Raw genomic sequence first — 13,555 nt, forward strand, 5'->3', positions numbered from 1 at the left:
CCAGCCTCTCTTTGAAGACTTCCAATGAAGGAGAACTCACCACCACCTCTTGTGTCAGCCTGCTTCACTCCTTGATCACCCTCACTGTCACAAGCATATATTTTACATTGCTTCCTATATAACTGTATAATGCAAGACAGCAGTGCCGATCTCTCCAGTGTTTATGCACTGCCCACGGAGGTGTCCCTGTCCCCCCGCAAAGTGGCAGGGTTGGACTGGCCCACCAGAGAACCGTAGACTCCTCCTGACAGCCCTGTCTTCTCCTTCAGGAGAGTTCATAGTGTAAACCTTGCAGCTGCTATGCGGCTCTTGAGTGGGCAATGCTGCGGCCCCATCCTCAGAAGTCGCAGTCGAAGAAGAGCAGAGGTGAGGTTTCCTATCCCGTACATAGCCATGACATAGACCTGCGCTGTGCTTCTGTAAAATGGCCGCCGGAGCATGCGCAGATCAAGATCTCTAGAGACGAGATCTCATCTCCTGAGATCTTGGTCTGTGCATGCTCCGGCAGCCATTTTACCAAAGCACAGCGCAGGGCTATGTACGGGATAGGGAATCTCTCCTCCGCTCACTGCCGACTTCTGAGGATGGGGCCGCAGCATCGCCCCGCTGAACTCGCCCAGCTCCCACCACCACCACCTTGAATCACTGACACGTCTTCTTCTGAAGACGGGGCCGCAGCATCGCCCCGCTGAGCTCGCCCAGCTCCCACCACCACCACCTTGAATCACTGACACGTCTTCTTCTGAAGACGGGGCCGCAGCATCGCCCCGCTACCGTCGCCGCCACCACCACCACCGACTTGGATCACTGACACTTCTTCTGAGGACGGGACCCGCAGCATCACCCGACTCCTGCTGCAGCCACCTCCGCCGCCAATCTCCGTATGTGACCCCCGCTCCACCACCGCTGCCCCCAGGTTAAAAGGATTATAAGGCGCACCATTTTATTAAAAAAAAACAAACATTTTTTTCTATTTTGCACCCCAAAATTTGGGGTGCGCTTTATAATCCAGTCCGTTTTATAATCTGCAAAATACAGTAAATGATTTTTATGTTGTTGACTAAAATACAATGGATAGATCATCTGCTGGATGCCTTATGACTTATTAAGCAAAGCTGTCTACCAGTTCATGTGATTTAATGTCCAACACCTTTTCCTAGAATTTTAACATTTTCTTGTACATTGTTTTTGGCAGAATTGTTGTATGAAGATGTTTTTGCTGTTTGGGAAGTCATTTGGGCAGCCAGACATATTTCCTCCGAGCATTTTGTATTGTTCATTGCTCTAGCTCTTGTGCAAGTTTATCGAGAGATTGTGCGAGACAACAACATGGATTTTACAGATATTATCAAATTTTTTAATGGTAAGTACTTTGCATGAGATTTTGAACTATTAAAAGTAAATGTCCTTTAACAAAGGAAGACAAATTGCAATCTTTGATAAACGAAGCCAACTGACACTCATCTAATAAAATTTACATGTTGCTCTCATTATAAGGGTTTTGTATAAATTATTTTTTTGAGTAATGATTTGTTCAAAACTAGGGATAAGCGAACCAGAACTTAAAAGTTTGGCATTCGAAACGCCGAACACAGACTTTCCCTGGAAGTTCGTTGCAATGTTCAGAGTTCTGGAGGAAGTCCATTGCAGAGAGAGAGAGAATTTTCCGGTTTAAAAGTCCGGGGCCACATTGTTTTCAATGGGGTTCGGGTTCTGGCTCAAGTTCGGGTACAGTTCTGGTACCCGAACCGAACTTTGGAATAAAGTTTGGGTCGGGTACCAGAACCCGAACTACCACGGCTCTGCTCATCCCTATTCAAAACCCTTTACATTCTTGTCAGCTGCACATCCTGTGTTTGCAGAAAAGGATGATAATTCCGGTTATCATTGCCCTCATTCAAGGGCCCTTAAAGAGGACTTCTTATGAGGTCAAAAATGGCTAGTTTATCACTAGAGGACTAGTAAACCTGTTGCCAGCTAGTCCTCTGTATTCATATGCTCTGTATAACCCCACCACCACTACTGATTTTTCAGCTTTCTGCCTATGCACAGAAAGCTGCCAATCAGTGGTGGGGGCCGGGTTATACCAACCTTAGCACTTAGAGAACTGGTAGATCTGCAGCAGATAAAATAATGATTTTATCAAAACTGAAGCAAGCAACTCAAAAAGTGACACATCGCTGGAATCAGGATCTATGCCCCTACATCATGCAGTTCTCATATGGGGTAACAAAAACCTGGTGACAGATTCCCTTTAAGCAATGTTGTAAAGAAATGTAAGACATAATTCCTCGAGAATAATGTAAAAGCCTGATAAAGACACAAGAGAAAACGATTATTCTTAGGACCAGCTGTTTCTTATGATCTGATATGTAAAACTATAGGGTACAAAGAGGTTGTTCTTTAAAATCTACAGTTCAAATTGATCAAATTATAATACATATGTAACATAGCTCAAATCTATAGTTTTTTTTAATGTGTCTAATTTTAGAATACAGAGAATATCCACAGAAAAGAAATAAAAATCTCCAGCACTAAAAAAAAAAAGAAAATGTCAGATTTTTCTTTTTCATATAAAACCGCACCCCCCCGGTGATTTACCAGGTTCCTCTGACTTCACGTCCACAGAGCAACGGCTTCTTTTCCGCTCTGCTATATTGACAGGGCGTAATTACTGCTGCCTAACTACGGGAAGCTGGCTGTCAATCAGAATGATGTCATCAATCACGCGCCGTGGACAGAGCAGCCCGGGACAGGAATAGCTGTTGAGCAGTTGAATTGCCGGCAGGAGCAGTCAATGACCATGCTGTGCCGGCACCGGGTAGAACAGGAAGGTAGTTAACAACTACCTGCCTGTTCGTTTTTAGGCCCATAGTTAAAAAACAACAATAGTCCGAGATAACCCATTTAACTTTCAGCAATTAATTTGTCATTGGAATGTGGAATGTTCTTAAATAGGTTGTCTGCTTTGTAATTTTTTAAGAAATGGCATAAAAATCACTCACAGATCTCCTATTTCAACACTTACTGGTTTCCCTGCTGGTCTCTACTTCCTGACCCCAGTGGACATACAGTAAATGAATGCTCATCAAACCACTGACCACAGCGGTGACCCGCCTGACACATTGGCTGCAGTTAGTCACTTGCCCATGTCTTGGGACATCACCAGGTATAGACCATGAGGGACCAGTCAGACAGGGGATGGGTCTGCCGGGTAATCTGTGGGTACTGCTTTTTTGTTATTTTGTCTATTTCAAAATAAAAAAATTGACAATTTTTAAGTATGTGCCATTAGAAAGTGTTTGTCAAAAAAAAAAGTTGTGATTTGAGGTTACCTACTCAAAGTCCTGACTTAAATCCCATTAGCGTGTCTATAAGTTGCTTGGTGGCATTTCTGCAAAACTAAAAGAATATTTTTTTGATAAGACTATTCTGGCTTTGATTTTTTTTTTGCTCATTAGCTAAATGAACCAATGATGGTCATCTGCGGAAAAAATATAAGAGGATGTCTAACATATAAAATTTTACTTCTTGGTTTGATAGAAATGGCGGAGCACCATGATGCACAGCTCATTCTGCGGATAGCCCGGGAACTAGTTCACAAGGTTCAAACTCTGATTGAAAACAAATGAGGAACTTCCATTTTTAATTGAGGACCATGAAAAGCAGGATCATCATCTAGAGGTGCTCGAAGGGCCTTCAACGGTGTCCAGCAGCAGCAGAACCCATCTTCTCTGTACTTGTATATCATTGTTAATCTTTTAAGGACATTTTGCATTTCTACATAAGAAAAACACAGTACCAGGTCAGATGAAACAAGGATCACGGTCTGGTGTTAAGTAAATAGTCACATATCTGACAGAGCCCCATTTCAGTGAAACGGGAAATATAGAAGGCACAAAACTTTGTGCACCATTAATTTCCATGCTGCTGTATCAGTGGGAGTATATCATTGTCTTCTGAGACTTAAGTCTTACTGTATGTTGGCCAAGGAATTTTCAAAATCTTCTTCTTTCAGTTGACTTCCGGGGACAGATGCCATATGAAACCCTTTACAAATTATGTTAACTATGTTCTGTTCTGCATGCAGATGTGTCTCTATATTCCACTGTGATTACCATGAAGGGCTGTTGAAAAAAACACCCAGGCATGTGATGGGCTGTGTAGTCTATATCTAAAAAATTCTCTACATACCAATCGCCAGAAGTCGAAAATCTGATGATTCAGTGGGACATTTGCTCTGACTACAGCTCACATTTTCCTTATTCTACAGACAGGCCCAATTTGAAGTCAAGAACATCAGAAACATACATGAGTTTCATGCCTTTGCCTATCAGGTCACTTGAAGGTTGGGTTAGGAGTGACCTAGTGACTTGCTCTCACAAGTGCTTTGGGGTATTTACATACAATGAGTTGACAACCTTTTTTGTAACGAAAAAGGGCAACAGTATGACCTACATATATATACAGTATATATAGAGAGAGAGAGAGAGAGAGAGAGAGAGAGAGAGAGAGAGAGAGAGAGAGAGAGAGAGAGAGAGATTTTCACAAATGTATCCATTCTCAGGTGGTTAACACATGGATGTTCCTATAAAGATGCTAGATGACCCGTGACACTACCATGTACCACACAGTGCAGCTCTTATTAACGATAACATGGTAGCAAATTTATTTTTTACTTTACCCAGAAGGCACCTTATAAATTATTTTTGTCTTCGAAGGGCTGTTTTGGCCAAAAATGGTGCATGTACATTAATTAGAAGATATCCTTTGTGTAACATATGACTTAATTGGAGTGTCTGGTCCGTTTTGTTGCCGTTACGTCTGTACTATCTTTACAATGAGACTGCAGTATTATTGACGAGTGAAGAAACCATGGTGCATGATGGATGCATGTATGTTCTCTGTAAGTGTAAGGCCTCTTCTGTATGTTGTTACCCATTCAATATTTCATCATTATTCAGTTAGCTTTACCAGGCTGCATGTTGAGGGAGTTGCAACTAAATCAAAATCTTCCACAATTTGAAGAATTTTCAAAAATTGCAAATTAAGCTCCTCATTTCCTTGCCTCTTGTGGGTAGACAATGTAATGTTATTGCAGCACCAATATCTAAGAGACTTTTTTTCGCTAGTGTTAAAAAAATGTATCACTTGCTCATAACTTAAGCCCTTAGAGGGGTTGTCCTCTACCCAGTCTACCTTTTCTCAATTTTAATATTCCCCACGTAGAGTAAAAACACCTTATAGTCACCTCATGTGCCGGTGCCGCCCTAGTGATGTTGGTGCCAGGGCCCACTTGACGTTGTTTTGTCATGTGTGCTCTCCAGCCAATCAACAGCCACTTATCACTCTTCACTGTCACTTCCTTTGGACATAACTGGAGGAAGTCAGAGATTCGGTGCCAACATTTCTGGAATGGTGCCGGCACCAGAGGTGAGTATAAGGTGTTTTTACTCAACGTGGGAGAATTTTGTATTTGAGAAGGAGTTGTCCAAGTAGTTTATAACCCCTTTAATAATTAGTGTAGCTTAACACTATCAGTTGCTGAAAGTGGCCTGTGGCCGACAAAAGTTTGGCGACGCCTGTTATAGATAATGACATATATGATTATCAAATCTTTGTAGCAGAGCTTATATTTGGGTATGTTTGGCACAGTATGGAGTGTTATATGTGATAACCTATAAAGTTCAATCAAAAAATACAAAACCTAAAATGCGTCTATTACAGGATCCTGTTCTTAATGGGTTTGACCACTTTTGGGGACAATGTTTTTTAAAAAACATTTTTTGTTCAATTTACATCTATTTGATCATTCTATCACAGCCAAATGGAGTATTTTAAAGTGCAAGCCGTGCCAACCTTTTTTTAGTTGCTCATCATGGGTGTGTTAATAGATATGAATGGGAAGTGATTAATAAATGTGCCTCATTTTATGACAGCCGCCAACAGCAAAATGATGGTCACTGTCTCATGGTGAATGGGAGATATGGTGAACGCTCCTGCATTTTTATCTAGATGGAGAATTCATTGGTAACATCATTCTTATGGGCAGTTAGCGAAATTCGTATATAATACTCTGATCTGAAGTTACAATGCTGTGACTGATCATCACTGAATGAACACAGACTAATAAGGTCCACCGGGGTTCAGCTAAAAGTATAAGTAACGCTGAAGTCCATCAAAATGACAAAATCTGCAATGTAGGCTCCAATGCAGATGTAAAGAAACTCTTAGAAAAAAATCCTTTTTTACCTTCTATCGCCTTTTGTCCTATATCTTAGGTAGCTGAATATGTAGCGGGCAGATAATATGTCCCGAGCTATAATTAGGGAAATACAGCATGCTTATAGCGTCCATATCTACCTTGTGTTCATACAAAATATCTGCTCTAAATTCTAGGTTCAGTGTATGAGAATATCACAACCCAAATATTTTTGTATGACGTCTTTATCTGTACAGTGTTGTCATTCAAATTTGCCAAACTAGTTTACGATAGAAGATAAGATTGGTGAATAGGCATTTGATCATTTTCAATATAAAACTGCCTTATATGAATGTATGTATAGATTGTCCCATTCTTGTCTTTATATGTTACACTTATGAGAACGTTGAGATTGTTATTGTGCAGAAATGAACATTAGGCACAAGTTAAAAATCTTTTTATGCCTCATAGAAAACCTCCATAACTACACACCGAAATTTACTACAGCCCAGTGTTCCCAATTGGTGGCTCGGGAGTCACGTGGCTCCTTTGTTATAGGCTGTAGTCATTATCATATCATTGGCAGTTAACGTATCACTTGGTCCAAGGGCGGAGGTCTAAAAAATAATTTTTGCTATTGAGTGTCACTAAAAATTTTGCATCCTTTTGGCATTTACAGGCTGTTTGTTTCCCTGCATACGCTCATGGTCATGAATCAGCTTGGAGCTAGTCAGAAAAAAGACTGATAAAAGCATTACAAACGCTCCCATCAGACTGGCAGACCGCTCTTACGCACAGATTCTCAGATAACTCATTCTGCAGACCGCAATTCAAATTGTAACACAGGGGCAAGCGGTACAAAATTTGTGATAAAAACTAATTGCAAAAATTATTTTTAGCCCCAAATACATTCATTTAATTAAAACAAATTTGTTCCCAAAGGTGGGTGACTCATTTAAACTGGGAATCCACCCAAATATTTTCAAAATAGAGATCAAAATGCACTGATCAGCCATAACATTAGGACCACCGACCTAAAATTGCTCTGACCTGCTGAGGCTTGGACTTCACAAGAGCTCTGAAGGGTCTGAAATCAAGACATTTGCTGAAGAATATTTGCAGTGTGGAAGGACTTATTACCTTGCTGAAAAGGTCAGTGCCATTAAGGAATACTGTTGCTGTCGCAGTGTTTCGCTGCGTGGTGACGTCTACATCAATGCAATGGCCCAAGGTTTCCCAGCAGAATATTTCCAGATCATGGCACTGCCACCACTGGCTTGCTTTCTTCCTTATATAAGTAAGTACAGCGACATGTGATTCATCAGACCAGGCCACATTCTTCCATTTCATCAGGGTCCAGTTCTGCTGCTCACATTCCCATTCTAAGGCTATGTGCCCACGATGCGGAAATGCTCCTGATTTTTCCTGAGCGTTTCTGCATCTCCCTGGCAGAAAGAACGCATGCGGATTGTACATGCGGATTGTACATGCGTTTTCCTGCCAGGGACATGCGGATGTGAAGCGTTCTTCACTTGCATTTCCGCATGCGGGTTGTCAAGCGCTTTCCAAGCGATTTTAGCATCACCTGGAAAGTGCTTGACAACTTGGTCACACTATATATAAATCCATGCAACCGGCATGGATTTATATAGTGTGACCGTAAAAGAATGGTAAAAAATAAATATTATACTTACTTTCTGATGGTCCCCGGTGTCCTTATCCGATCCGTCCGGTGTCTCGCGGTGGTCTAAAAGGACCTTCCATGATGTCATTTAGTCATGTGACGCTGACGTCGGCGGTCGCATGATCTGTCACATGACTAAATGACGTCATGGCAGGTCCTTTTAGACCATCGCAAGCTGCCGGGGACACCGGACGGATCGATATGAAGACCGGGGGCCATCAGAAGGTAAGTATAAAGTATATTTTTTATTATATTCTTTTTTTTTTAACAGGTACTATGGTACCCGGGTCTGGAGGAGAGTCTCCTCTTCTCCAAACCTGGGTACCATCCGCATATTGAACCGCATGATATTCGCATGTGCACATGTAGTCATGTGGATATTATGTGATTCAATGCAAGTCAATGGCGGCAAAAACGCCGCGATTCTGCAAAATAATTGGTAGTGCTGCGGATTTTTCCGTAATGATAATCCGCAGCGGAAATTTCCGCAGCATGTGCACAGCACATGCGGATTATCATTGGGGAACATGGCAGGCCTTCTACCAAGAAACGTTTTAAACGTTTCTGCAGCGAAATTGCCGCTGTGGAAACGCTTAAAAAATGCATAGTGGGCACACAGCCTAAGTCCTTTTGACTGTGGACAAAAGTCAGCATGGGCTCTTCACTGGTATATGGCTACGCAACTAGATACACAGATGGCTATAATTGTGTGCTTTGCCACACTACTATCATAGCCAGCATTAACTGTTTCAGCAATTTGTGCTACAATAACTCTTGTGTACGTTTTAGGCCAGATAGCCTTGTCTTTACTGCCCCTATGTGCATCCATGAGCATTGGCTGCTCACAACCTTGTCACCAGTTCACCATTTGTCTTTCTTTGCATCCCATCTGGTAGGTACTAACCACTACTAATGTTATTCTCGTCTCCTGTTGGGGGTTTTATATTGTGGATGATCAGTGTGTACTTGAAGACCTCCTCACCAAACTTATTCAGCAGAAGACACCCTGTTACAACAGTCCATATTTTTAACATTCTTTATCCTCAGCCATCCAAATCTATAGATCTCAGAATGATCATTTTTTATAAGATTTGCCCTTCATATTATGATCTACGCTCGGATGCATTCTTAAATAGCATCTCCATTATTGATCCAGAAGAAAGGATGCAGAGCACTTCCAACCATAACAACAAAGTAGACATCAAAAGGCGTTTTCCGAATTCTGAAAACTTCTGTCCCCTGGCTGTAATTTGTTTTTAAAAAACCAAACCTTGCTTTACTCGCCCTTCCCAAATCCAATGCTGATTCTCCGCCGCTGTTCCAGGTTTCTGTTATTGTCAGCAGCGCTGATGTCAAATCAATAGCGCTGCAGCCAATCACTGAGCTCTGAGCAGCTCGTTCCATCAACTCGCGCAGAGTTCATTCATTAGCTGTAGCGCAGTTGATGCGGCGGAGACTCAGCACTGACCTCGAGGAAGATGCATAAAGTACAGTTTGCCTTTTTTTGTTAAGTTGTCTGGCTTCAGAAATCACAGAAAAACAATTTAACATGAGAATAATATTGAATAAAATACTGGAAGCAGAACATTACAAATGTCACCTCAACCTTAGTGCAAGCAAATCTGTAGATCTTACTAGAATTGCACAGTTCTATATTGACCGCACTGACATCCAGGATAAGAATACGATGATCTTTATTGTGACAATAGTTACATTGAAAAGTTTAGGATACAGACACACATAGTGGCGGTCGTCTGGCCATGATCTGAGGAAACACTGAGATGACTCGCAGTTGTACCAAAATCCGATTTGGTTGTTAAAAATTAAACATCGGCTTGCGTGTGCGTGGTGCCCATCGCTTCCCTAATATTCTCGAGCCATTCTCAATCCAAAATGTAAGAATAGGATTGTAGGTAAATAATGTCACCCTGGATTTTCCAATGTGTAGCTCATGTTAGTTGCTTTGCAGTCCAAAATATAAGTTTAGGCACATGTATCTTACTTAATAGTACCGGGGTACTGACATTTCCCATTAGCGTCTGTAGTAAATTCTTCTTTGTCTATAGCTGACATTTATTGAGGAATCTAATCTCTTCTGCTGCAATCTGAAATGTCACAGATCTATCAGATTACTTTACCGAGACCTGGCATCCTTAACTAGTGTTAAACGGATGACACTTTGCCTTTAGAATTAAAGAATACTGAAATTATAATGCCATCTGGGAACAATCAGAAAATCCCAACCATTCATGCCTTTCCATACTGCTGTTTCCTCACTAATTGGGTGATTTGGTACTGATGAAATGCTACAGTACCTGTCCTCAGTTTCACAGTGTCATCCTTCACCGAAGGCCTCTCCATTCTCCTGTTCTGTGTTGTATTATCCTGAGTAGTGCTTTTCTAAAGTTGCCATTAAAACAGGACCCCATTATCCTCCTCATCCCTATCATAAGTGAACAGTGGAACAATGCAAGATCGATATGGCAGTATTCCCCATTATTGGTAGTATTTGCATGGTGTCCATTTCTTTATTCTTCAGTAATTTATGAGATAGATACATCACATCCTAGATTCCTATGACTTATAGTTTCATAGTCTTAAGGTTGAAGGTAGACAAAATCCATTGAGTTCAACCTATAACCTAACATGTGGATGCAGAGGAAGGCAAAATCCCCATAAGGCAGATGCTAATTGCCCCATATTAGGGGAAAAATTCCTTCCCGACCCCACATCTGGCAATCAGACTATTTCCCTGGATCAATTTCCCATCACAGAATTTAGTACCCATAACTCGTACTATTATATCTTTCTAGAAAGGCATCCAGGCCTACCTTGAACTCTTTTCGTGAATCAACCATTACAAAATGTTGTGGCAGAGAGTTCCATAATCTCACTGCTCTTACAGTAAAGAATCTGCATCTGTGATTATGATTGAACCATTAGATGTAAACATGTCCTCATCATTGCAGTCCTAGGTGTAAAGCGATCATTAGAAAGATTTCTATACTGTCCCTTCATATAAGATTGCCACTAAGCCGTTGTTTTCCCAAACTGAATAACCCAAAGTTTGATAACCTGCCTTGGTACTGTTGGCACTGCAGTTCAATACCAAGACTTTTTCTTGACACCTATCTAGTTCTTCCTCACCTGCGTTCTTACTGTAAATGAGATGGCCACTGATTTTTTAACTTTTATGTTTAAGTTCCCCAAAACAAAAGCATTGATACTAAACAGTAAATGTAAGTCCATGGTCCCACGTGCAACAAAGCTGCATTTTTTCCAACTCCATTTTTTATACATAGTAGCAGTCTGATCTGATTATTGCTGCATTTTTTATGTTTTTCCCTTTTTAATGCGTTTTTTGGTGCAAATTTGACACCAAGATTTGCATTTCTAAATGCATTTTTTTGGGCTCCCCATGGAAGTCTATAGAGAAAAAATGCACCAAAAAAGCACAGTTTAACAACGTCTTTAAATGCAATGAGCACATATTTGTATGAAATCACATCCACTTTGCTTGGAATAAATGCGGCAAGTTTTCTGCACAGAAAAAAAAGCACAGAAGAAAAAACAGCATGTACATTACGTGAGAACATGGCCTCGGACCATCCGAGAGATGCTAGATGTTTCTATTGAATGCAGCAGTATTGACAAATGTATTGGCATTTTTTGAAAGTGGTTGATGTTGGTGGGGGGCTCTCATGATTTTGTTTTTTTCATTTCAGCAAATTCGTAAGTATGTAAAATGAGCATTGTGAGGAGATAGATATGAGACGCAGTTGCTGAAGAGTTAAAAAGTATAAAGGAACTTGTTCTATAAGCATATCAGTAAAGGTGGGACAAGTACAACAGTGCCCCTATTAAATAGAATATGTCAGCAGGTTTTTGATTTGTAATCTAACAGCAGCATGATGTAGGGGCAGAGATCCTGATTCCAGCGATGTGTCAGTTACTGAACTGCAGTAATGATGAAATCACAGTTTCTCTGTAGATCTAGCAGAGCTCGCAATGTTGAGCTGTGTAAACCTGCTCACATCACAGCTTTTGTGTACATTGTATAGTGACAGCTACTAATTAGTGCTGGGGGTTTGGTTGGACTAGGAGGCACAAGGCCAGTTGTCCTGTACTGATAATATCCTGCTGATAAAACACTGATTTTATTGTAACAGCAAAACACAGACCAGTAAGTGACACATCACTGTAATCAAGCTCTCAGCCCCAACGTCCTGCTGCTCTCACATTACATAGCAAAAACCTGCTGACAGACTACCTGGTATAAAATCATGGTCCCTATCACTACAGTTTAGAGGATACATGCAGAAGTGTTGAGTATATCCATTTGTAAAGAAACAAAAATAAAAAAAATGAATTAATGAAATGACCACATGATGTTGCTGACATAATAGTGTGGCCTGTGGGTTGGTGGAATAGCCTATGGGCTAGTGATGTGACCCATGGGGTGTTGGTATGGCCCCTGAACCAAGACCACTACTGTGAAACACTTCCCTCACTTCCAGCGCAGTTCTGTGATGTTCATAGACAGACACAATAATAACTCACTTCAGAACAGATTATTTTTCTAAAAATCAGACTATGGTTTTGAGTATTTGAGATTTAGGCATATAGTTTTAATAAAAGCACTGGTATATTGTATATTCATTGAGACTTCTTTCCCACTGCTGTGCCAATTTCTGGGCATTATGCCCTGGATATCTGCACAGTTGTGAGCTATTCTTTTTTTTTAAACCTTTAATTTTGTTTTGGAGACAAATGTTACTTGTTCTATAACACTGCCATGTACCAATCAGATATATTTATCTTTCAGTGTAAAATAATAAAACATGGTTGGATCTTTTGTGAATAAACACCTTGTGCTTCTTATTTTATTTTGCTAATGTGCAAGTTATTAGAATGTGGTTATCTGCCCTGTTAAAAGCATACGTCTATCAGTGTAATATCCATTAATAACAACCTTATTGGAACACTTGGCACTTCCGAGATGTACAGAAAAGCCGCTATGAATTCAGTTCACATGATCCCCAATTGCCTGTAACCTTCATGTATCTGTGACATCTCATATAGTAGCCATCCACAAAATAGGAAACAGATCATGTGACGGGCGCTCCCTGAAAAGCAACGCCCCAGAACAAATCAGTGATCGTGGCGATTCATTAAAACCTCCCTGAACTCTCACTGGAAAAGATACAACTTGTAACTTTGTGATAATTTTCTGTGCACAATCAGATGTCATTTATAGAGAAAAATCTAGTGCTCTGGGAATGGGCAAAAAATACATAGCAAATATTAGGATCTATTGTCTGAAGGCTATGGCGGCTAAGAACTGTGCAAGGATGGAAGAGGCTCAAAAAATATAGACAGAACCTGTCATAATGTGATTATGTAACACAATTGTATTTGGAAACTTGTATATCTGAGACTGGGTCTCATCACATCAAGGGTAATCCAATGATATTGTCACAATACTGTTACAGGATTTCACAGGGCAATGGGCTCCTTCCCTGTCCCTCAAGCTAGAGGAACTCTAGGCTATCCCTGTTCCCCAGATTACCCCTGATGGTGGAGATGCTGGGGCCTTGTACCGTGCTATGCTCCTAAATACACTCTGAGCTGTTTCCTCCTCCACACAGGGAGGTATGGGACAGAAGTGA

The 13,555-nt window shown here is 40.9% G+C and overlaps 1 protein-coding gene across 3 annotated transcripts in view; it reads left to right on the forward strand.

Annotated features, from left to right (window-relative positions):
* Nucleotides 1–12,751, forward strand: part of SGSM2 (small G protein signaling modulator 2) — a 484,755-nt gene extending 472,004 nt beyond the window's left edge. For all 3 annotated transcript variants that reach the window (XM_073667783.1, XM_073667784.1, XM_073667785.1), the window contains 2 exons: nt 1,196–1,363; nt 3,544–12,751. In XM_073667783.1, the coding sequence (XP_073523884.1) occupies nt 1,196–1,363; nt 3,544–3,632 (257 nt within the window). In that variant the 3' untranslated portion in view covers nt 3,633–12,751. The remainder of the gene's footprint in view (nt 1–1,195; nt 1,364–3,543) is intronic.
* Nucleotides 12,752–13,555: the final 804 nt, after the last annotated feature.

Source organism: Phyllobates terribilis, unplaced genomic scaffold, assembly GCF_046119375.1.
Source record: "Phyllobates terribilis strain yellow unplaced genomic scaffold, ASM4611937v1 Scaffold_2__4_contigs__length_985480577, whole genome shotgun sequence".
Classification (NCBI taxonomy): Eukaryota; Metazoa; Chordata; class Amphibia; order Anura; family Dendrobatidae; genus Phyllobates; species Phyllobates terribilis.